This window comes from Chironomus tepperi, unplaced genomic scaffold (genome assembly GCF_022539635.2).
Source record: "Chironomus tepperi strain 1889 unplaced genomic scaffold, CSIRO-AGI_Ctep_v1 contig_298, whole genome shotgun sequence".
In the NCBI taxonomy this organism is placed as follows: domain Eukaryota; kingdom Metazoa; phylum Arthropoda; class Insecta; order Diptera; family Chironomidae; genus Chironomus; species Chironomus tepperi.
The window spans coordinates 2836559-2862143 of record NW_027226420.1 but is presented as its reverse complement, the minus strand read 5'-3'; the positions used below and the strand labels follow the sequence as shown (position 1 = coordinate 2862143).

Below are 25585 nucleotides of genomic sequence, written 5' to 3'. Positions count from 1 at the left end.
GTAAACAAACTCAAAAAAGCTCGTTGCTTGACGATCATAAATCGCTTTAAAAGTTTTGAAAGTTGTCGACTTTTGTCATTTTTTGCTTCTACTTATTGAGCTGTCTATCCCAGGAGTTTTGGTGAATTTTAAAATTTTCAAATTGACATTCGAGCAATTGAAGTGTTGGCAAACATGAAATTACTTGTCGAGTGACATTAAAGAAGAAAACAAAAAGCAACAACAGAAGGAACTATCAGCAGTAGTTGTACTACCTAATAAAACAAGTCGATTAATCGATTCAAATTCTAGCATCAGGACGACTTGACTCTGGAATGGTGGAGAATTTAAACCCAATCTGGCACCAAGTCAGAGTCATGTCGTCTTAGTGCTGAATTTTTAATCGATTAATCCAGTGATGCTGGACCTGAATTTTAATTTTTGACAATTGGCAACTTGTGTGCTATGGCTTGTCGTCAAAAATGTTGAAAATGCCATGAATGCTGTGTGCAGTTTCAGATAAAGCTAACCACCATGCTGTGCCACGAAGAATTAAAGGTTGCCAGCCACTGATTCATTCGATATGCTTTTTTGAGTACATTACTGGACATAATCGTTCGAACGCTTTATCATTTGAGAATTTTACCATCAAAATTTTGATTTTTTTTTTGCACATTGCTCAACCCAATCGGCATACTAAAGGGTACAAATAATAGCCAAGTGGACCATATAATTAGAATCATGTGACGTCCACTTGAATGACTTCTTCAATGACACCCAAAAGACACACTTCGTGAAAATATCGATGAATAGTGTCCATCCGACTAGACCAGTGTCCATTTCCGCTTTTTTGCTGCTTGAAAAGAGGTCACTTCAACAGTCAAGCAAGGTTCTAGCAAGCTATACGATTTTGTCAAATCAAACTTAAAGCGAGAGTCACAACATGAACATACCGTTCGAGGCAGACACTCGGATGTCACTAACTATATATTCTGGTTAGATGTCATATGGACAAAATACAACATTTGGGTATGTGTCAATCAGGTTAAGTTCCGTGCTTAAAATGTCAAAATTATGATTATTGCCTCCTAATAATTCGGGTGAACGCCCTTTAAATACGAATCTTAAATAAATATATAATACATTTTGTATGAGAAATTCCCCAATTTTACGCCTCTTTATAGGCAACCCACACGACCATAATCCTTAGATATCCTCCCCTTCTTCCATCCTATCATTGACAAAAATCAATTAAATTCACCAACCCTGACTTTAAGCCTCTTTGTTTCACAATAAACTTGAAATTTAAATCAGATGAATGGTACAAAGATCCACAGCAGCAAGAAGAAAACCTTTTTACAGCCCAACTTTCATTTGATCTTGTTATTAATAAAAAATTGAATTTTAAATTGAACATTGTGCTCGATTGTTCGAATATATTTTAAATAAATTATGCAAAATTCGATTCAGTTATTTATTTTCGCAAGTCTTGTTAATTTGTGATTTATACTGCATATACCCGCCGAAATTCAAGCGTTTGATCACGTAGTTCCAACATCTTTGGGTTTGGATTAAAAATTCATGCTGTGAGAACAGCACTAAGGCACAAAATATCATATTTTCCTAAAAGATGTGACTAATGTGTTCCTGCTTATCATCCAGAACTTCGTTCCTATATTTCATATCGTCTATTGCATCGCACACTTAGTTCGTTTCTGTAAGCATAATTGTTGTTGTAATTGAAAGAAGAGAAATACACAGAAATGTGTATATAAGACATCGCGCAGTACAATTTTTCAGTTAGTTGATTTTTTTGTGCTGTTCGGTAAAGTTGACGTTCGTCCATAAATTTAATTTGTGTGCTTTGATTTAATAAGTTTTTGATCTGATGATTGAAGAATTTAGAAAAACTTTCATAATTTATTTCATCGTATTTCTCCACAAGTTCCTCACAGCATCCGAGTTTTTCTAGCGATTGGTATAAAGCCAGACATAAAGGTTTCTGACAATAAAGCCTTGAAATTTTTCTCGAGGAAATTTTTTCATTGGATATGACAGTAAATATGGAAGATAAATTGAAATCAACACCGCTGTACTTTCCAGTAGCTGATGTAACGTCCATTCCACGTGACTCGTCGTCAGCCAATTTGATACAAAAACGGAATAATTGGAGCCGTCCGATTGAGTTTATTCTGTCGTGTTTAAGGTATGAAAATTGAAAATTCTCATAATTTTGCATATTTTGTGACATTATGCTGACTATTGACTGTCTATACCTTGGAAAAATTTGCCGAAACCGTGAGAATATTGCATTCTTTTAAGGAATACAATTCAGCATATTGATTAAATTCTTATGATTCACTCGCACGTGTTTTTTTTTCGCGTCAGAAGTAAATGATGAAATTTCTGTGCTGTATTACTTCTTTTTCTCTATGTACAACTAATACATCCATAAGTTTTTCTTTTTTGTGATGAGTATACTATTTGCCATAGATACGACTATACATGCGTATATTGAGAACAATTAGTTTACCGTATCGTGTTTATGTTTGGTCGGAATAATGTTTATCTTAGAAATTGCGGAGATTTATTTTAGGGGGAATTGAGTCATCGTCTGCGCGAATTTTTTAGAGGGCATTCCCCTGATTTTATCGAAAAATAGCCGAAATTGCATTATTGTTATAGAACAATCTAGAAGGAATAATACGAATGGCACAAGCCGGTTAATAAATCCAAAATCCAGCACCAGACCAACGTGAGTCTGATTGAAACCAATTTCGGCACCAATACAGACTAACACCGGCATGTGGTCTGATTTTTAGAAATTTTTACGTCATATGCCTTCAAGGTCATCCAAAATTATATTTTTTCACTGTCTGGTTATTGGAAATAATTTCGATAAAAAACTGAATCAGTCCGACGCTCTTACTACTTGATCATTGCCGCTTTTTCGCTGTCTAGAAACAGAATCAGTCATTTTTATAATTTTTCAATATTTTTTCTTTTCAGCTATGCGATCGGACTTGGAAATATTTGGCGTTTTCCATTTCTTGCGTTTAGGTAAGTTAAGGAGTTACTGTAATACTGGAAATAATTCAAGTCCGTGTGGATAACTTGACAAAATGTCAAATTATCCCTAACAGACAATAAGCGTTTGCTTACCTAAATGAACGCGTAAATGAGGATGTCCAATCGATATAATGGAGTGTACTCAAATTTATCAGCGTATTCTCAAGCATGTTTGTTGTCTGTTCGGGATATTACCTCAAGTCTAGACCTACTTATTGACTAATGTCATTTTTCCACAAAAGGCCTTCCATCTGGCTCTGTTGCTGGCCCTATCACAAAGACCTTAAGTCTAGTTATAAACTATCCAATACGTCAAGTTAGCCGCTCAGGCAGATCTAGAAGTCGACATAAACTTTCTATAGACTCGACTAGACTCCACCCAAACTTCAACAACAACATCCAGTATTACATCAAGCTTTGCTAACTTTAATCTAACTTATTCTTGCAGAAATGGCGGCGGCGCGTTTCTCATACCCTACCTATTGTCTGCAATATTCATCGGAATGCCAATATTATTTGCAGAACTGATTGTAGGACAATATAGTGGATTGGGACCAATAAAAGCTTACGAATTTCTTGCTCCATTATTTAAAGGTAAGCATCTAGTTACAGCAGGAGTGGGCAATCTTGTAGTTTCGACGGCACACCTTGATGGTAAGCCTCGATTGAAACGGTACAAAGCAGAGGGTTCATGGCATTTTCAATCATTTTTGTTGGTATACTACTGTCCTGCGGCACACAAGTTGCCCACCAAAGAGCTATAACATGAGTTCTCGAGATGGAATCGGCATATCCCGGATTTTTCGCGATCATATTCAAGTCTCAACGTCCCCTAAAATTCAAAGACACCGCTTTTAGGTACCTTAGTGATCCTTCTGTATCATAAAAGCATGATCTTTGCCTGTTAAGGGTCGAGTCATCAAGAATTCATAAACTAAGCTACATAATTCCTCAAAACTTAAGATTTTCATCAACCCAATCTCATCACATTTAATTCCCACAGGACTAGGCTACTCCACTCTAATTGTCATCACATTCGTCTCGATCTACTACATGCTGATAATTGCATGGGTGCTGTTTTATCTCTACACATCATTTTTCCCGAGCATGACTTGGGGTAGATGCGATAACGAATGGAACACAAAAAATTGCTACAGCATATTAGAAGATGTCAACTGCCGAGTAAATAACGTGGGAAATGAAAGCGATAAAATATTTTATCGTGGACAATGCACAAATGTCAGCAATATTTGCACATCTATTGGACTTGTTGGAATTAATGCGACTCATTGTTTTAATTCTACAATTAGCACGAACATTCCAATTCACACTATTATAAATCGTACCTTATCATCCGAGGAATTTTATTAGTAAGTATTGAATTTTGTGACAATCAGCGTTAAATGAGAAACTATTCAGTTTGCTGGATTTCCAATAAATTTCAATTAGTATGAAAATTGAAATTTAATGATCTGTGACTCATTTGACCTAGTCAAGCTTAATTGAGTATAGAATTTAATTTAATATGCAAATTTCACAGTGAGAACGTTCTCGGACTGGGTGATGCATCATGGGAGAATTGGGGATGGCCACGATGGCAGCTTGTACTGTGCTTCTTAATAGGCTGGGTATTGGTCTACTTGTGCCTTGTTAAAGGAATTCATTCCATTGGTAAAGTTGCATACTTTACATCAACATTCCCGTACTTAGTATTGGCAGCTTTGCTGGTCCGTGCAATGACATTGCCTGGATCATATGAAGGAATTCTCTTTTATATCATTCCTGACTGGGAGAAGCTGTTGAGTCCTGGAGTTTGGGGAGATGCAAGCAGTCAAATATTTTACTCACTTGGACTTGGATGTGGATCACTTGTGGCTTTATCGTCATATAATAAGGTGAGAATTAATGACACGTTTTTGTAATAATCAGCACATGCTTATCTCTTATTAATTAACAGTTCAACAACAACTGCCATTATGACTCAATTTTCATATCAATTGTGAGCTTTGCAACTGCATTGTTTGGAGGTTTTGTGGTCTTTGCGACACTTGGATTCTTAGCGCATTCCATGCAGGAACCAATAGAAACAATTGTTACTAGTGGACCTGGATTGACATTCATCACATACCCTGAAGCGATTCTACTCATGCCTGGATCGCAAGCTTGGGCTATTCTGTTCTTCCTGATGATGCTGACTTTAGGTCTGGGCTCACAATTTCCAGGCGTTCAGATGATTTCAACATCCATTATCGATCATTGGCCACATTTGAGGAATCAGGAATGGAAAGTTACAGCTGGTGTCTGCATGGGCTGTTTTGTTGCTGGACTTCCAATGACATGCAAAGGCGGCATTTATCTATTCACATTGATGGAATGGCACACAGCAAGTTGGGCTATATTGCTGATCGGCGCAGGTGAAGTTGCCATCTTCTCATGGGTCTATGGAATGGAACGTACATACGACAGCATCCGTGAAATGGGAATGAAGTTCTGTAAAGCAACAAAATTCTTCTGGTCATCAGTATGGATGGTCATCACTCCAATTGGATCTGTTGGAATTTTCATCTTCATTTTGACTGATCTTGGATCAACTGAATTCCGTGACTATGTCTTTCCAGTATGGGCTGATACACTTGGCTGGATGTTTGGATTGTCGACACTTCTTCCATTTGTACTGTTTGGTGTTTATTCATTGATAACAACAAAGGATCGGAAAGCATTGTTGGAACCAACTGAGAATTGGGGACCTCAAGAAGTTGATGGACAGAGGGTTGACAGAGGATTAGTTTTACCTTAGATAATGAAGGAATTAATTTGGAATCTCATTTATTTTGATAAAATGTTTATGTTTAATGACATTAAGACATGAAGTTGATTTCAAGGTATAAGCTAGTGAAGTAAATTAGATAAAATAAAGCAATTAAGGCATTTAATTTTGTGTTTTCAATTTTTTGTGAAATTTAAAAGAATCTTTTTCAGCTTCTGTGTGTATGTCTCATTTCCGAAAGGCACTCAAAATAGGAATTTCAAAAAGTTTGGGACAAGGCTAATGTGACTCAGGTTTGGGATCAGATTTGGTAAAATCTGAACTCGAGTCTCGAGATTCAGAGAAAATTGGACTAAAGACTGTGACTAGATTTAGCATAATCCGGACTCAGACCTGGAATCAGATTCAGTGAATTTAGGACTCAGTCTTGAGACCAAATTCAATGAAATTCGAACTTAGGTCTAGCACTAGATTTGGTGAAATATAGTCTCGGGACTGAGATGATTTGATGAAATCCGGACTTGGTGGCGGGATTTTGAAAATTCGGAAACATGCCTTGGACCAGTTTTGGACTCAGGCCTGGGACCAGGTTCAGTAAAATCTGGCCTTAGCCAAGAGTCACGCTTGTCTGGAGTTGAATTGTTCTTCTTTCCGTGTGTCTTTTGAGACTGTTCATTTATTTCGTTCAGAAAGGATCATATCTAATACAATAAAAATTCTGAGATTACTCGACAAATCAGCATAAATCCATCCACTAACTTTAATAAAAATTTCCATTTTCAGTACCAAAGCTTCAAAAGCTCTTTTACGACCGAACAATAAATCTTCAAAATTAATCAATTGCTCAACTTTTGAAATTTAATTTTTCCACTTATACCCAAACTTTTTCAATATTTTTAGTTCTATTGAAAGTCAACCGTTTGATATTTTTGATTTCTGATAGAAACTAGATTCCGATCGTTATCAATTTACAGATTTTATATTTTTTTTGTTATCTTAAGCTCTTGCTTAATTTATCTATTGATATAAATCATCGGCACAATGTCAAATTTAAATAGTTCTCGTCGGAGTGTGGTCGGTGTAGGTAGCAAAAAACAAAAAAAGTCTGTGCTGATTTATTGAAGTGATTAAGATAAACAGTATACATATTAATTATCAGAGGATTTAATAGCCACAAAAAAATAATTAAAATTTTGCTGAACTTTTCGATCAAATTTTTTGACAGTCGATTTTGGCTCATGTGATTAAAAAGTTAAAGGAACTAAGATAATGGAGAAAAAAAGTGTAAAGTCATACGACTTCCCGCCTGATCCATCACGAAGTGATATTGGATTTGAGGGCGTATCCGCTGGTATCTCACAAGATTCACAAAGTGCTTCCAGTGAAAAACTAATCAAGGAACGTGGAAATTGGGGAAATCCTGTTGAATTTATTTTATCATGTATGAATTTTGCAATTGGACTGGGAAATGTTTGGCGGTATCCTTATCTTGCTTACAGGTATTTGTCAATTGATTTATGACACTTTTTTTAAGATTACTTCTTGCGTACGGTAAAGTAAGGTAAAATGAGAAAATCAGTGAGGTAGTTTCAATGTCCTCAAATTAACCCCTAATGTCCACAAAGTGAAAATTAATGCATAAAATAAATTAAGTCCTATATACTTCGGAGATTATTTCTAGATTAATGGATTAAAGATCTTAATCTTAAATACTTTTGTGTGCTAGATCGAGACACGCTTATCAGTTATATGGCAATCAATATTTTTTACGTTGGATAGATTATGGTATGGAATTTTTTTAAAGTAAATATTTTGATGCATATTAAGCTACTGGAAGTGAGGTTATGTTTGGTTTTGGAATGTTTTGGAAGGAATTTGACAATATTCTAAAATTGACAAGTCAAGGTGAGGTCGGACATGTCTTTAATGGAACATGATGTGAATAAGTCGGAAACAGTGTCACCAGAGCAGCGTGGCTCTGATGTGAGATTGAATTTTACCTAATTCGATTCAAAATCAGAGTCATTTTCATCATTTTTCACACAAGGTGCCTTTTGGAAGTACCTTTCAGGCACTCTGTGGCGATGCAGAGGGTTGCTGCAAAAATTGAAACGGAGGCTTGGATTTTTGACTCGAAAGACCTTGGCAAATTGAAGAATTGAGGACTGGTGAAGTTGTTGACGCCTTCTCCTCCCGGCAACTGTGGCATATTCAGGGAGAGGAACGAATGTTGGTGGTCAATGCACTTCCGGTTAAGCCGCAAACGCGTTGGAAATTGAAGAGATTTTTTGACAAAGAAAAACCAGCAGTGGAATAGTGGTTAGAGTGTCAAAAATCTGATTTTTACTATTTAGAAGTCTGAAAGTACATGTGTGTGTAGCATAGGCAGTCACATGCGACTAAGACGACTATATATGCTAAACGTGGTTGATCCTTATTCTTACTAAATTACTTACAAAATTTCTTATTCCTTTTTAGAAACGGAGGTGGTGCCTTCTTGATTCCATATCTATTAGCTGCAGTCTTCATCGGTCTTCCAGTGTTCTTTGCTGAACTTGTGATCGGACAGTACAGTGGACTTGCTCCCATCAAAGCTTTCTCATTCTTGGCACCATTCTTTAGAGGTAAGAATATTTGTGAATCATTATTAAGCCGGTTGATAAGAATTTTTGTGAGTTCTCAGCGGAAAGGCTTAAAATAACATCGATTAGGTAGCTATTAGCCTTCATATGAAAGCTGCAAATTCTCCAAACAAAATTTTTATAAATATTTACAACCTTTGTTGATATAAAATTTTACCCACTGCACCAAAATCTATATTTAACAACCGCATAAAGTCACTTTATATACCTTTCAGCTCTTATCATATCCAATTGTTTATACTTTTTTTTTCGTCATCAATTCGTCCTTATCTCAAGATCCATAAATTTTTTGCGTTTTTCTCATGTCAAATATTTATACCTAGCGTCTGTCAGTTGTACGCTTTATCTGATAAAGATTTGTCTTCTTTACTTCCTCAGGACTCGGCTATTGTACACTTATGGTCATCACATTCATTGAAATTTACTATTTTGTGATTGTTGGATGGGTCTTTTACTACTTTTACATATCGCTGTTTCCAAGCTTGATATGGGGAACATGTGGAAATGACTGGAACTCTCCAAGTAAGCATTTTCAGATTCTAACCTCAAAATCAATAATTCATCTATCTTTACCTTATTTTAGACTGCTACAACTTAATCGCTGATATTGCATGCCAAGAGGCAAATGAAGGAACACGATTTGATCAAATTTTCTATCAAGACAGATGTCAAACGATTGAAGAAATTTGTCTACCAATGAATTTGTATCCAGTTGATTCAAGTGGATGCTTAAATGGAACAGAATTTACACCATTGAATAGGATTATCCATCGTGTGCTGTCGTCTGAGGAATTCTTTTAGTGAGTTTTGATGGAAATTTCTTTAAAATTAGAAATGAAGTGAATTTTTGAGTGATTTAGTGGATATAAGTCACGAATAGCACAAGTCGGTTGATCGATCCAAAGCCCGACAGCAGTCTAAGGTGACTGAGGCATATTGTCGGAATCAAATCATATCTGCCTTCAAGCCAGAGTCACGATGACCTGGAGTCGGATTTTTGATCGATTAACCGAGTTGTGTTAATTAGGAATGGCTCATTAAGTAGACAAAAATGTGTTAAAATTAGTCATGGACTGAGTTATGGCTACGAGTGACCAAAAATACGTTATAACTGATTAATATCTAGTTCTAACGTACATCCTGAAAAGCACACGGTGTAGAAATGATCGAAAATTTGTCTAACATGACTTTGACTCCAAACTAGTTGACCTGAGACTGTATTTCATCGAATCTGAAGTCACGCTCGGGCAAGAATCGTGCTAGCCTGAGGAAGGATTTTCAGCCATTTCAACGACGTGTGTCTTCTGGATTTTTGTTCATTCAGGAACTTGTCATTAACTCTAATAACAAATTTTGTTCAATTTAACCTCCTAAATCAACAATCAAATTGCCTTTAATATCCATCTACACTCAAAAATCCCTTTTACTCACTAAACTCATAATTCTACTTCCTAACCTCTAATTTCTCCCCAAAAACTATTTTACATTTCATTAACAGCGAGCACGTTTTGGGTATTGGAGATGCAACGTGGTATAATTGGGGATATCCTCAGTGGCAAAATGTAATTTCCTTATTTGTCGCATGGATGCTTTGTGCTTTAGCTGTACTTAAAGGAGTCAAATCTGTTGGAAAAATTGTTTATTTTACGGCTACGTTTCCATATTTTATTCTGACTGCCATCCTTATACGTGCTGTTACATTGCCTGGCTATTATGATGGTATCATGTTCTATATCACACCTGACTGGAACAAGTTGCTGAGTCCTGGTGTTTGGGGTGATGCAAGCAGTCAAATTTTCTACTCATTCAGTTTGGCTTTGGGTTCGTTGATTACACTGGCTTCTTATAATAAGGTAAGGAGGTTGACATGCTGGATATTTAAATTTTAACAAGTCATTCTGCTTACAGTTCTCGAACAACTGTCATTTTGATGCCACAATAGTATCCTTCATAAATTATCTGACTGCATTCTACAATGGATTCGCTGTATTTGCAATCCTCGGGTTCTTAGCGCATGAAATGAAGACTGACGTGTCGGAAGTCGCTAGTTCTGGTCCTGGATTGTGAGTATCAATTCAAATAAGCATTTTGAATATCCTTTAATAATCACTTACTTATTTATATCCACAAAATATGTTTTCTTGATGGTTCCATCATCATAACATGCTTCTTACTGCTTTAGACATCCTTTTTAAAGCAATTTTCATTTCATTTTAGATCCTTTATAACCTTCCCCGAAGCTATACTACTGATGCCAGCTCCACAAGTCTGGGCAATTTTATTCTTCTTCATGATGATAATTCTCGGCTTGGGATCAACATTTGCCGGCGTACAAATGATTATAACATCTATAATTGACCAATGGCCACATTTACGAAAGGTTGAATGGAAAGTTGCAATTGGCGTTTGTCTCAGTGGTTTTATTCTTGGTATACCAATGACTTGTCATGGTGGCATTTATTTATTTACCCTTATGGAATGGCACACAGCAAGTTGGGCTATATTACTTATTGGCTTTGCGGAAGTTGTGATCCTTTCATGGGTAAATGGTATGAAGAATACATTAGGCTGGATATCCGATATGGGAATGAAATTATGGACATTTGTGCAATATTATTGGCGATCCGTGTGGGTCGTCATCACACCGATTTATACTGTCAGCGTGTTTATATTTATATTAACGGGCATCGAGCCTACACAATTTCGCGGGTATATATTTCCTGTGTGGGCTGATGTACTCGGCTGGATGTTTGGTCTATCAACATTACTGCCATTCATCATATTTGCGATTATTGAAGTCATTAAATCTAGAGATATTAATTATTTGTTCAAGCCAACTGAAAATTGGGGACCAGCTGAGGTTGATGGACGACGAATTGATCGAGCTCTATTGACGTAGCTGAGATTTTGTAAATAAAATTGTAAAAATGCTTCTTTGAGCAATGACTTTTTTTAAATTTATGCAATAAAATAATCAAATTTATTCTAAAATTGTAGCTTAATTTGTATTAATTGGTAATGATGTGTGTCTGTCTGTCTATTGGGGCTGTTCATTAAGTACATAACTTTCTTATGTTTGGATAGGCTTCGACGTCATTGTGTCTCAGGCAATGCAAGTCATGCTTCGAAGAGGAGTTGGGTTATTTTTCACGCTACGTACTTAGTGATCGACCCCAATACAGAATTGAGGGCATTTGACAAAACAATTTACTGAATACATCCCATTCAACTCGTTATCAGCACTAAGTCTTATGACCACTAGATTACTTTCTGCATTGATATTGATATAAGTTCCGATTACCGGGGGCTTATTCAGGAAGTGGGGATTTTAGGGGTCTACCCTGCCCACTCCCGTTTTTGGAGAGCGATCCTGATGTATAATAATTGAAGAGTCCAGTCTTGTGACCTGCGTGAGCCTTGTGGATAGACCTACAGTTCATAGTGGGATTCGAACCACTTGCAAGCTCACGATCCATACAAAAATACCCTCCTCATGACATTCCTGACTACATCCCTGACCCGCTATCTTAATAAGTCAAGTCTTTTTAGCTTTAACTGGTTTTTTACACGAAAATACCTCAAAGCACTTTTGTGCTTTTGATATTTTTGGTGGATATTTTAAGAAATCCTCACATTTTGCCGACCTTTTTTTCATTTTTATCTTATTTTAACAACTTGTTTTCGCAGGACTTTCCAGCCTTTCTTTAATGAATGAAACTTGGCAACTAAATTATGATTTTATTAGTTCCAATTCTTTCAGTTTTCAGCACTAAAAAGTTCAATCTTTTATCGTGTCTTCAATTATTTTTCAATTATGTGGAATCAAATTGCAATTAAAAACTTATCATGTTTCGTTATCAATGTCGTCCTATCATAAGCTTCCTTTTAATTCACATTGGGTATAAAAATCGGTAACTAAACATCAAGACAGAATATTTTACCGAAAAGTGTGGCTAAGGTAAGAACCAAAAAAAAAGGAACAGAAATAAATTGTGAATGGTGAAAAAATTCAATCAATATGCAATTTAATGCTCGATTCTTCTCAGAACAATGTTTCATGAATAATAAATAATAAGTGATCCCAGGAGGCTATTTAAATAAAATATTTCCGACAAGCTTTGTGTTCTTCTTAACCCAGCCTTAAGTGAGGAGGAAAATAGAACCATTGTGAATGAAAAATGGATATTTTGTTATTGAAAAATTGTGTCAATGACTGTGTAACAAGTGGATGTATTCAAGGACGGTGCAAAGAAGATTGAATTTCATGCATACAAGTGTTTTAACCGTCATTTGTGATTTGAATTATGCATAAAAGTGTCAAAACGTTCATTTGAGATTTGAATTATGCATACAAGTGTTATAACGGTCATTTGAGATTTGAATAATATATATTTTACATAGTTGAAAACCCTTTTTCATACAAAAGTTCAATCTGTTTTTGAACTTCGAAGAATAAACATTGAAATTTGTGAAAAATTGAATAATTTCCAAAATCTCAAATCAAAACCATTTATCGTACGCAGACTACTTAGTGCATTAGTTCCGAAAACGTGGGAATAACAGTATAATCTACATTACGGTTTACGCTGTCGTAATTTGATAAGCTAAGCTTATCATAAATTGATATTTTTTTTTCAAAAAAACATTAAATTATCAATGAAATCTGCAATGTCACTTAAAAGCAAGTTGATTATGATGAAGAAATTGTGTTAAGTCATGAACGAAGACATGAGAAATAACATTAATCTCTATTAATTTTTATTGACATTGAAGGCATTTGATGCTTCTACGAATAGGAATAAACAGTTAAACGATCGAAATGGAGTCTCAGGCTGGAGTGACTCACACTTGGTGCCAGATTCGGTTTGAAACATACCAGAGTCACGCCGGCTTAGTGTTGGATTTCCAAACGATCATCAGGGTCGTCTTGAAGGCACACGACGTAAAAGTGTCCATGAATTCAGTCCTAGGCTAGATCCGATGAAATTCAGCCTCAAGCTTAAGTCAAGTCGGTCTATCGCCTGATTTCTGACAATTTCTGCAACATATGCTTTTCGGATAAGAAATTCAAGTGCATCGATCCAAACTGCATTATGAAATGTTTAAATGCCGTCGTAACCCTTATCCTCAAACTTAATAAATCCAATGCAATCAAAAGTTAACTGATAAAAAATCCCACAAGCAACCTTCTCCCGAAATACTCAGAAATTTCACTAAAATTTTCGGAATCGCTTGCTATTTTCAATCAAATATTACACCACACAGCCTTATCTTATCGGTTAAAAACTCCTGATTTATTGTAGACAGCTTGCTTGGCTTACCCTTTGTCAATACTTTTTTTCAATGAAGATCAATTATAAAGTACGAGAAAAATTTACGGCACTTAATGGCTCACGTATTATTGATAGTTTTGATTGCTGTTCCACTTATCAATTTTTTTTAAGTGCAATGTCATTATGAGTCGTCGTCTGATTAATAATTGCAGATCAACATGACGTCAGAAGAGAAGAAAGCCACAAAAGAGCGTGGAAATTGGTCAAATCCAATCGAATTTATTTTATCATGTATGAACTTCGCAATTGGCTTAGGAAATGTTTGGCGCTATCCTTATCTAGCTTATAGGTGATTAATATCGGAACTGAGATTCTTATCAGGCTTATTAATTGAATATATTGGGTATTTTTGCAGAAATGGAGGTGGTGCCTTTTTAATTCCATACTTATTAGCTGCTATTTTTATTGGATTACCGGTATTTTTTGCTGAGCTGATTATTGGACAGTACAGTGGATTGGGACCGACGAAGGCGTTTGCTTATTTGGCGCCATTTTTCAAAGGTAATTTGGATATTTTCGAGTGGCACATGATGACCTCGGAGGGCACATGGCATGGAAATGCCGAAAAACACGAGCTACAATCGACTTTGTTCCAGGCTCAGACTAGAGTCGAGTTAATCTGGGATCGGATTATTGGGCATTTCTATGCCATGTGCTTTCCGCAGCTTTCATGTAACGATGCAATCCCATCCATCAAGATGGCCATTTGTGTCGCATTTGGTATTTTGGAACTAATTCTTCAATAATTTCATTTTAGGACTTGGATACAGCTCAATAGTAGTAATGTCATTGCTACTCACCTATTATTTTGTTGTTCTGGCGTGGGTGTTTTATTACTTTTATCAGTCATTCTTCCCGAATCTAATTTGGGGCTCCTGTGATAATGACTGGAATACTGACCGTAAGTTGACGCTTCATTCCTATAATCCATAGCTTGATGTCACGCAGTGTATGAAAAAGTCGATTCAACCTGAAATTTGACTCCATTTCCAGCTCTGCAATCAACTTAATTTACCGAATTTTTCACTAAAACTCAATTTTTTACAAAGGTTGCTACAACTTAGTTGCCGACATAGCATGTCAAGAAAACAATCAAGGAACACAATTTGATGAAATATTCTTTCAAGATAGATGTCAGACAATTGACGAAATATGCACACCAAGAAATCTTTTACCAATTAATGCGACATTCTGCATGAATGGAACTGAATATATTCACTTGAATGATATTATTCATCGACGACTTTCGTCTGAGGAATTTTTCTAGTGAGTTAATTGATTATTTAGTTATATTGTATCTTGTAGAGATTGTTAAGGATTGAAGCTGGGTTTATGGGATATCCAATTGCTTCTATACCCCCTGAATACGGCTCTAGACACAACCACTTGATTCTAATTTCGATTCCATATTTCAAACAATTTCAGTGAACACGTCCTAGGCATTGGGGACGCAACCTGGTACAACTTTGGATATCCCCGCTGGCAAATCCTAATCTGTCTATTCCTTGCATGGATGCTGTGTGGACTTTGTGTTGTCAAAGGAGTCAAGTCTGTCGGAAAAGTTGTCTACTTTACAGCTACATTCCCATATGTCATTCTCACTGCACTTCTCGTCCGAGCACTAACGCTGCCTGGATCCTATGATGGAATTGTGTTTTACATCACACCAGTCTGGGACAAGCTGCTTAGTCCATCAGTTTGGGGAGATGCTAGCAGTCAAATTTTCTATTCATTCAGTTTGGCTTTTGGTGCTTTGGTGACACTTTCGTCTTATAATAAGGTGAATGACTTAATGCTGTTGAATAAGCTATTACTGACTTAATATTGATTCCTCATAGTTCACAAACAACTGTCATTTTGATGCCACAATAGTCACAGTCATCAATTACTTAACTGCACTTTACAATGGCTTTGCTGTGTTTGCAATTCTCGGATTTCTAGCACATGCTATGGATGCTGATATTGCTGATGTTGCCAGTTCAGGACCTGGATTGTGAGTATATCTTTAAAGTAACGGAAATCCAATTTTCGTTCAATTTTTTATGATTTATTTACAAAATTCAAGGAAATAAAATTAAAAGCAAATATTAATCTTCTCAGATCTTTCATTACCTTCCCCGAGGCGATACTTCTCATGCCAGCATCAAATGTCTGGGCTGTGCTGTTCTTCTTCATGATGATAATCCTCGGTTTAGGATCGACATTTGCTGGTGTGCAGCTAGTAACAACTACGATTGTAGATCAATGGCCACATTTAAGGAAGAAGCAATGGCTGGTGATTTTTGGGATTTGTATGACTGGATTTGCTATGGGAATTCCAATGACATGCCCTGGTGGAATCTTCTTATTCACACTTTTGGAATATCACACAGCAAGTTGGGCAATCTTTTTGATTGGTTTTGGCATCATTGTGTCATTGTCATGGGCATATGGAGTAAACAACACACTTGCTATGGTTGCTGAAATGGGCATGAAACTGTGGAATTTCGTCAAATATTATTGGCGTGCAACATGGGTAGTCATCACACCAATTTATATTCTTGGAATTTTCATATTTGTTCTTACTGGCATTGAGCCAACGAAATTCGGAGATTATATTTTCCCAGTATGGGCTGATATTCTCGGATGGATGTTTGGATTATCAACTTTAGTTCCGTTTATTGTGTTTGGTATTATTGAACTTATTAAGGCTGATGATAAGATGAGTGTATTTAGACCGACTAAATATTGGGGACCACAAGAGGTGGATGGTGAACGAGTTGACAGAACGGCAATTCATTGATTTAATTTAATTTAAGATTAAGGTTTAAGGTTAGCTTATTAAGTACATATGTTATGGTTATGTTGTTACTCACTGTTCTAGTGAAATTGTTAAAAAATTCTTATCAAAAATATAAATTGTATTGTATTTGACAATAAACAGCTGTTATTTAATTGTTCTAAGAATAGCTTTGTTATTTTTACTTACTTACTATCATGTCTAGACGCACGTGGACTTATTGCCGCGATGAGATAATGTCAAAAGTCGGATATATCGTTCGAGAACTTCTCCTTTTTCGGTATGTTAAGGATTTTGAAGTCCTTTTCTACACATGCAATTCAGGAATTCTAACTTTGCTAGGCGTACAGAACAAGTGTGAACTATGACTACCCTCAGATGACGTCTAATGCTGGCTCTATCACTAGCTTCCGTCTGTCAATTACTAAAGTCAAATGATACAACAGTCCCGGAAAACACATGGCTTAAAACTGACTGAAAATTCAGCCTTAATCCTAGCCTTAGACTAGATTTCATCGAATCTGATCTAGAGACAGAGACAACGCCGGTCTAGAGCCGGGGGAGTGTCTCACGATTTCAGGTATCATCACACTTTTAGTAATATTTTAATTCTGATATGATGTCTGAAGATTCATGGATTCATCAACATTTTAACTCAAAATCCTTAACTAATTGAAGAATTTGGTCCAAATATAAGAAAAAGAGGTAAGGGAGGATCGATCCCAAACCACAATCACCTAACCTAGCTTTATCCGTAATCTTTGAGGTATGAGAAATTTTTTGACATAGACAATTTTGACAATTTGATCTAAGCTGACGCAAATCTGTTCTGAGACTAAATTTCACTACCCGTGGTCCTGTTCAAGGCTAGTTCTCGACCTCGATTTTTCACCACATCCACGAAATATCCCTCCTACCGGAAGGTTATCCGGTTCTGATGACCTTTTCAAACATGATTATTATGTTCTTAACAACAATACACTATCGAACAACACTGAACAAGTTCATTATTATCTTATCAATTGCTACCTATCACAAGATACGATTGATATACAGAAGTATAAAAACCAATGAGAGTTATTAAAGATAAATATTTTCTTAAAAACCGTGGTTAAGGTAAGGTGGAATAAAATTGGATGATTGTGAATATGGAAGTGGAAAAATGAGGAACTGAATTAATTTTGGAATTAAGGATGATTAAATGGAATTGAAAGAAATTGTGAAAAATGTTAAATTGAGGAATAATTTAGAGAATTAGTTGGAATTTAATGGAACCAAAATCTCAAACTTAAAAGGATTAAAAGGAACTAACTATGTTGTGGATTTAACATAACTTCCACAAAATTTCAATCCAAACTTCAACTCCAAGGCCAATAAATCCAATAAATTTAATGAAATTGCTCCAAAATTTATAGCTTCTAATCCACAAAAGCGATCATATCTGCAATTTAGTGTCAGCAATGATTGATTGGTTTAATTATCTAGTAAAGAATTGTGAAGTGACGCATTTTTTTTTGATAATTACTTTTGTAAAACAATGTTGAGTAATACACGGAATTAATCATCTGTTTTGTGTTCAATTTTGAAAATTTTTGAAGTTTTGACAATGAAAAATTAACATTTTTATACCGAATCATCTCAAAATACTGCAAAAAGTCAAATCCGACGAACAAATTTCCAAAATAGTTTTTGACGCCAAAATGTCTATCAAGACTATTACATAGAGTAGTGTTGTCTACACTTTGTGACGCGGCACACTAGTATGGGAACAAAACACTTGTGTACCTAATATGTTGCTACATTAGTTGAGAAAGCTCATGAACTGTATGCCAAGAACAAGACCAAGACCAAGATTTTCCGAACAGTCTCGGTTTCGACATTAGGAACAATTAAAAACTAGTGTATCGTGACACATATAAGCAGTCGTAACTTATACCAAGGTGTACTGACATAGAGCCTACCTGAATAGCATAAGTCGGTTAATTGATTCAAAATTAGGATGTTGTGTTTCTGACATTGGACTGGATTCGGTTTGAAGCCGTACGCAAACCCAATCTAGATCTAAACCAAACCCGACCCCAAGTCAGAATCATTCGGGCCAAGACCCAGATTTTGGATCAATTATCCGTTTCTAGCTACCTAGACTAATTATTTCAAAGCTTGCATTAAGTATCTAATGACTTATAAAGTTGCATGCAATTATTTCCCTTATCTTATCTCGAAACGTGATATTCAATAGATTAATTGTAAGCATTGTAATTGGCATTAGTCTTTATCTTGTGATTTAACATCTTACAACTCAATCATAATATTGTGAGTAATAATTCCATAATTCCTCAAGTGCTTTTCATACCTAATTAAAGAATTTTAATTGCCACTTGATATCAATCGCTGTTGTTTTTATTGACTATACTATTATTAGGTAGCTGTACTGTTTATAGCCAATAATTTAGATTTATTGATCATCCTTTATAGATTTAACCATAATGTCATCACAAGAGAAGCTTGTCACAAAGGAACGTGGAAATTGGTCAAATCCAATCGAATTTATTTTATCATGTATGAACTTCGCAATTGGCTTAGGAAATGTTTGGCGCTATCCTTATCTAGCTTATAGGTGATTAATATCGGAACTGAGATTCTTATCAGACTTATTAATTGAATATATTGGATATATTTGCAGAAATGGAGGTGGTGCCTTTTTAGTTCCGTATTTATTAGCTGCTATTTTTATTGGATTACCGGTATTTTTTGCTGAGCTGATTATTGGACAGTACAGTGGATTGGGACCGACAAAGGCGTTTGCTTATTTGGCGCCATTCTTTCGAGGTATGAGGAACCTTGGTCCAACTAAAATTCTAGAGAAAAATACATTTTCCGATAACATAGCTCGAGTAGGACTCGAACCCATGTCCTCTTAGTTCCATGTCAAGTGCTCTTACCTACTGAGCTATCGGGAGTTGCTTGAGAGTGTCGCAAAATGCTAACTTAAATTTTCATTCTCTATTACCTTTAGGAATTGGATACAGCTCAATAGTTGTGAACTCCTTACTGCTGACGTACTACTTCGTAGTTCTTGCATGGATTTTCTATTACTTTTTCAACTCATTCTTCCCAACACTCAAGTGGAGTACCTGCAACAATGAATGGAATACAGAAAGTGAGTAAATAGAATCAAGGTCATGGAACTGATGAAAATTATCAAAAATTGTGATTTATCAGTTCCGCAGCCTTGAAAAGTACTTAAAGATTTGTAGTATGGATTTCAATACCGGTATTGATTTGTCAACAAAGCTTGTATTGCAATCCATAGTTCCTAGATGTCATTAAATCCATAAACTACACTCCATTCCTTACAGGTTGCTACAGCTTGGTATCTGACCTTGCATGCCAAGAAAACAACTTTGGCAATAGCAGCGACAAGATATTTTATCAAGATAGATGTCAATCAATCGATGAAATTTGCTCACCTAGGAACTTAATACCATTGAATGCTTCATACTGTATGAATGGAACTGAATTCACACGTTTGAATGACATCATTGTCAGGAAGTTGTCGACTGAGGAATTCTTTAAGTGAGTGAATTTAGGTGATCAATTGCTGATCCATGACGTGCCTTTAGCTTGTTCTATATCCTGCTTCTACTGGCTATTCCTAAATCCATAATAATGTAGCCATAAATTGATAATTTCAGCGAGCATGTATTGGGCATTGGAGATGCAACTTGGTACAACTACGGATATCCCCGATGGCAAATTGTGATCTGTCTGTTCATTGCATGGATGCTTTGTGGACTAGCTGTCATGAACGGTGTCAAATCAGTCGGAAAAGTTGTCTATTTTACAGCTACATTCCCATATGTTATCCTGACAGCTATTCTCATAAGAGCATTGACACTTCCTGGATCCTTTGATGGAATAGCTTACTACATATCCCCACAATGGGATAAATTGCTTGAACCATCAGTTTGGGGAGATGCCAGCAGTCAAATTTTCTATTCATTCAGTTTGGCTTTTGGTGCTTTAGTGACACTTTCGTCTTATAATAAGGTAGATGATTTGATGCTGTGTTATAAGCTATTGCTGACTTAATTCCGATTCTCATAGTTCACAAACAACTGTCATTTTGATGCCACAATAGTCACAGTCATCAATTACTTAACTGCACTTTACAACGGCTTTGCTGTGTTTGCAATTCTTGGATTTCTAGCACATGCCATGGATGTTGAGATTGCTGATGTTGCAAGTTCAGGTCCTGGATTGTGAGTTTTACAAATTTGATGACTAATTCAATACTGAGTCTAAATCTCATTCTAGATCATTCGTAACTTTCCTGGAAGCAATTCTTCTCATGCCAGCTGCAAATGTTTGGTCCGTCCTGTTCTTCTTCATGATGATAATCCTTGGACTTGGTTCGACATTTGCTGGCGTGCAGCTTGTCACAACATCAATCTTTGATCAATGGCCACATTTGAGAAAGAATCAATTTTTGGTGATATTTGGAGTTTGTATGACTGGATTTGCTATGGGAATTCCAATGACATGTCCAGGCGGGATCTTCTTATTCACACTTTTGGAATATCACACAGCAAGTTGGGCTATATTCATCATCGGTTTTGGTATCGTTGTGTCATTGTCATGGGCTTATGGAGTTAATAACACACTTGACATGGTTTCTGAGATGGGAATGTCATTGTGGCACTATGTTAAGCACTACTGGAGAGCAACATGGGTAGTCATCACACCGATTTATATTCTTGGCATTTTCGCCTTTGTATTGACAGGAATTGAGCCTACTAAATTTGATGATTACATTTTCCCAGTATGGGCTGATGTTCTCGGATGGATGTTTGGACTTTCAACATTACTTCCGTTTATAATATTTGCTATTATTGAATTGATTAAGGCTGATGATAAAATGAGTGTATTTAGGCCGACAAGACTTTGGGGACCACAGGAGGTGAATGGTCAGAAAGTTGACAGAGCAACAATGACTTAGAATTAAGTTTCAATTTAATTTAAGCTTTTAATGATAAGAAATAAAGAAAATTAATTTTAACGGTTTTTTAAAATTCAAAAAATTGAGGTTTCAAAACCCTTCAAATGTTTCCGCAGGTTATTTCCGAGGGGATATTTCTTTGTGTTTACATTTCAGTCGACAAATTTTTTAATACGAAATAAACTTTTTGCTAAACTGTTTTAATTAAATTAAGTGCTTTTCAATGTCTAGAACGTATTGTTAACAATATAAAATCAAAAATGACAAGTGTATGGAAATATTTGGTGCTGTTTTGTGTTTTCATTCCTGTTTATAGAGCTTTAAATTCAAATGATATTTTAATCATTGGTAAATTGACATTTATTGCCAAAAATTAATCAAGTGATAAAACTGATGACTAATTGTCTAAATTTAATTAATTTACAGTATCATACGATGCCTTTAGAAATGAATACTTTGATCGTGGTGTGACAAATTTTACAAATGAACTTCGGAGGAATTCAACAAGATCAAAATATTTACGGAATATATTTCCAACAAAGACATTTCCAAATCATCATTCGATAGCGACAGGGGTTTATTCCGATGATCATGGCGTGACAGGAAATGAATTTTATGATTTTGAATTGGAAAAGTCTTTTAATTATTCTTATGAAATGTTCCATTATCGATCCGAGATTATACCCATATGGATATTAAATGAGGTATCTGGTGGCAATAGTGGTTGCATGATGTGGCCTGGTAGTGATTATTTATATAATGGCATTTCCTGTACATATAAGCAACATTTTAATATGTCAGAAAATTTGCATGAACGAGTTGATCAAGTGATGGGATGGATAACCCATAAGACATCACCAGCTAATCTTGTTATGCTTTATGTTGAAGACCCTGACAATCATGCACACGCATATGGCCCTGAGTCACAAACAATCACAAATTTGGTTGAAAAACTTGATAAAATGACTGAATATCTTTATAAAAAGATAAAAGAAGCAAATTTAGAGAATCGAGTGAGTGTCGTACATCTAAGTGATCATGGAATGGACAGCTTACAGCTTACAAATGTCGTTGACTTGACCAAAATAATCAAACATAAAGTATCTTATTATGGAAACACTCCCGTTATGCAAATCGTGCCTGAAAATCCATCAGAACTTGATGACATTTACAAGAACCTCAAAGAAGCCTCAGAGTCTACAGGAAAATTCAAAGTTTACCTTAATAGCGATTTACCTGATCGCTGGCACTTCCATAATAAATTTCGAGTAGGTCCAATCACAATTGTTGCTGAATTAAAGTACGGATTCCATGACATGATTGCTGCCGCAAAATGGTACGAGAAAGCCTTCAACATCACATTCAATATGACCAATAAGTACGGCGTACATGGATATGATAATGCATTAGAATCAATGCATCCAATATTCTTTGCGTATGGAAAAAGAATCAAAACTTTCAATGAAGTTGAGCCATTTGACACTGTAGATTTATATTATCTATTTTGTGAGATTCTCGGACTTCCAGTGCCTAGCTATTTGAAGGGAAATCGAGATAATGTGATGGGTATTTTGAAGGCTGACGATGATGTGAGAAGGATGAATAGATGGGTTGTATTGAGTAAGAATTGAACCTTTATGGGTAGCATAAATCAGATCCCGAGCAGCACAAAATAGATCAGGGGCAACTTTGCATCTTACCGTCAATACGACGACGCAGTGATGCCCTAGCGAACACTATGTGCTGTTCGGGAATAAAACAAACTTGACCTTGATCTTGAATATCAATTCACAGCCATTGATCTAATTATTTATCACATTCTACTTCCAATTAGGTGCCTCAATCATTCTCTCATCAATGCTCGTGTCCGTTCTCATGATATCAATGAAAATTTGGCGACGAAATCGATCAAACATCCCAACCTACTTATATGAAGAAGACACAACGGTCCTAGATGACACTAAAATTCACAATACAACGAGTCCAACTCCAACACAGTCAACTCCACTAGCAACATCATCAACACGTTTCAATGCGTTTTAATGCTGTTGGAAGTTCTTGTTTAGTTCCAAAATAGACTTACTGATATTTTTCGTTGTGATAAGAAAGGAGTCGAATGTGAATTAAAGATTTAGTTCAATGTCCTTGTTTATGAATTCGTCCTTAAAAATGAAGAGAAAAAAAGTTAAATTATTTGTTTTTTACTGACCTTAATGCTGAACTGTATCTAATTTATCAAGAAATTGAAGAAAAAAAAAGTTAATTAAATAAATCAGATCGTTTTACTATAGTTTTGAGATTTGTGATGGGAATCTTGTGGATAATTGCAAGTACATGATTGTCTTATTGCTATTGTGACTTGAAGTTTCAGATGACTCTTGAATTGTGATGATATTTGTGCTATATATACAGATTTAATTAGCTTTTTATTGCATTTTTGGGACAAAAATAAGAATGAAAGCAGCAACTTAGTGCTTATTATAAATAGAGTCACGACTTTGGCTCTGATTGGTCATTCACAAATGGATTGCAAATATTGATGTAACCACTCCCTTTCTCTTTATACTGATAGGTTCACGTTGTATTGTCTCTTACTTACTTCGCTGGCCGTACAGATCAAGTGTAATCCATGGCCTCCCTCAGCCATGGCCTGAAGCTAGCTCTATTGCTGGCTACCACTTGCCAATTACCAATTCCAAGTGTGACACTATCTCTATTGACAGCTTCTTTCCATGAGATTGATTCCCAGGGCTTTGTAGTGGACCACCTTTTATACTCCCAATTCCACCTGCAACACTATTGAGGGCATTGATGCACTAGGGCAGTATACAACGCACACATCATAAAATACGTGGTATTGCCATGAATCATATGCCAGTAGACTACGTGTGCCTCGATCGAAGGTTAGCAACAAGGTGTTCCTTCGCACACAGGTTGCTGCTACTGCCTTCGGTTGGTCGGACTAATGAATACCGAGCATCCAGCACTAAATGTTACAGTTTGAAATCAATACTAAGCTTGACCATACTTATTATGTGATTCTACTACAACAGTCCCTAAAGAACGTTCATAATTGACATTAATTGATAATAACAGAGTAAGGTTCAGTACATCTACGTGACAATTCAAAGAACATCATTTGCATTAATATTCATTACCAGAACGGTATCCAAAATGCATGAAGCATTTACAATAAAACATGCAAGACACTTTTTTTCAGAAATTTTTCTCACCTGAATGATAAAATTATGAAGCATAGCTGGCTGTTATAATCATTTGAATAATTTTTAGCATAATACAAATATTTGAATAAGAAATAAATTTCCATATTTTATCTTTTATAACATCCAAAAATGATGATGATGAGGTCCTCATGTAAGGCTTCTTATTCCTTATGAACAATATGACAGGTGATAACAAAAAATGAAAATGAAAAAGAGAGTGTAAAGTGAGTGGAGAATAATAAACTTTTTCTCAGTATTTATGGATATATGCATGCAGTTTAATACTTTTATGGTTCCCTTGTGTGATGTTTAGGTAGAAATGACAGGTTTTTGTCAGTTTTTGTGTTTTAGGTTATGAATTTTGAGGTATATTGGAATATTATTTAAGATTTATGACTTCTTATGACAAAATATTCTATTGTTTCTTAAATAAGAGACAACATATTGAGGTTAACCTATAATCTACAGCAATGGTTGGCAAACTATGTTTTGCGGCATACCTTGGTGGTAAGACATGATATAAAGCTAGTATGTTGCGGCTCATTGGCAGGATAACACTGTTCTAGAGTAAAAATAGAGAGAATTAGGAACTTAATGATGGACAGAAGCATAATCAGAAGTGATTTAAAGTAAGGGTTTGACTCATAGTTAGAATTGACAGAACTTTTGGAGTCCGGGATACCAAAAGTTCTAAAAGACTCCTCCAAAAGATGAGTTCTGTCAACTCTGCACTCTGAAGGACTCAATTTGCCACTAATCATCTCTCTCTAGCTATGTCCTGTTAAACTATCCC

General features: G+C 35.8%; 5 protein-coding genes across 7 annotated transcripts; all 5 read left to right on the top strand.

The window, feature by feature from the left end:
* The first annotated feature begins 1799 nt into the window (after window positions 1-1799).
* LOC139092154 (sodium- and chloride-dependent GABA transporter 1-like) lies at window positions 1800-5981 on the top strand. Of its 2 annotated transcripts, none has more exons than XM_070642463.1 (6): window positions 1800-2185; window positions 2989-3039; window positions 3497-3642; window positions 4052-4418; window positions 4589-4943; window positions 5006-5981. In XM_070642463.1, exons 1-6 carry the CDS (start codon window positions 2031-2033, stop codon window positions 5843-5845), a joined length of 1914 nt encoding a protein of 637 aa, XP_070498564.1. In that variant the 5' UTR covers window positions 1800-2030; the 3' UTR covers window positions 5846-5981. The 2 variants fall into 2 exon arrangements, with proteins under 2 accessions (XP_070498564.1, XP_070498565.1); XM_070642464.1 differs by lacking the exon at window positions 1800-2185 and adding an exon at window positions 2404-2734.
* Window positions 5982-6890: 909 nt separating this feature from the next.
* Window positions 6891-11453, top strand: LOC139092153 (sodium- and chloride-dependent glycine transporter 1-like). Its single transcript, XM_070642462.1, has 7 exons — window positions 6891-7314; window positions 8294-8439; window positions 8836-8979; window positions 9041-9257; window positions 9956-10310; window positions 10366-10520; window positions 10675-11453. Exons 1-7 carry the CDS (start codon window positions 7085-7087, stop codon window positions 11354-11356), a joined length of 1929 nt encoding a protein of 642 aa, XP_070498563.1. The 5' UTR covers window positions 6891-7084; the 3' UTR covers window positions 11357-11453.
* Window positions 11454-13948: 2495 nt separating this feature from the next.
* LOC139092339 (sodium- and chloride-dependent glycine transporter 1-like) lies at window positions 13949-16736 on the top strand. The gene is made up of 7 exons (XM_070642688.1): window positions 13949-14079; window positions 14146-14291; window positions 14548-14691; window positions 14840-15056; window positions 15216-15570; window positions 15629-15783; window positions 15891-16736. Exons 1-7 carry the CDS (start codon window positions 13949-13951, stop codon window positions 16570-16572), a joined length of 1830 nt encoding a protein of 609 aa, XP_070498789.1. The 3' UTR covers window positions 16573-16736.
* A 926-nt stretch (window positions 16737-17662) lies between these two features.
* LOC139092158 (sodium- and chloride-dependent glycine transporter 1-like) lies at window positions 17663-21669 on the top strand. 2 transcript variants are annotated; one of them, XM_070642469.1, is made up of 8 exons: window positions 17663-17685; window positions 19045-19186; window positions 19253-19398; window positions 19586-19729; window positions 19929-20145; window positions 20265-20619; window positions 20677-20831; window positions 20887-21669. In XM_070642469.1, exons 2-8 carry the CDS (start codon window positions 19056-19058, stop codon window positions 21566-21568), a joined length of 1830 nt encoding a protein of 609 aa, XP_070498570.1. In that variant the 5' UTR covers window positions 17663-17685; window positions 19045-19055; the 3' UTR covers window positions 21569-21669. The 2 variants fall into 2 exon arrangements, with proteins under 2 accessions (XP_070498570.1, XP_070498569.1); XM_070642468.1 differs by lacking the exon at window positions 17663-17685 and having other exon boundaries at window positions 18932-19186.
* A 52-nt stretch (window positions 21670-21721) lies between these two features.
* On the top strand, window positions 21722-23858 carry LOC139092159 (bis(5'-adenosyl)-triphosphatase enpp4-like). Its single transcript, XM_070642471.1, has 3 exons — window positions 21722-21916; window positions 21995-23188; window positions 23403-23858. The coding sequence occupies exons 1-3, from the start codon at window positions 21829-21831 to the stop codon at window positions 23609-23611; spliced, it is 1491 nt and encodes a 496-aa protein (XP_070498572.1). The 5' UTR covers window positions 21722-21828; the 3' UTR covers window positions 23612-23858.
* Window positions 23859-25585: the final 1727 nt, after the last annotated feature.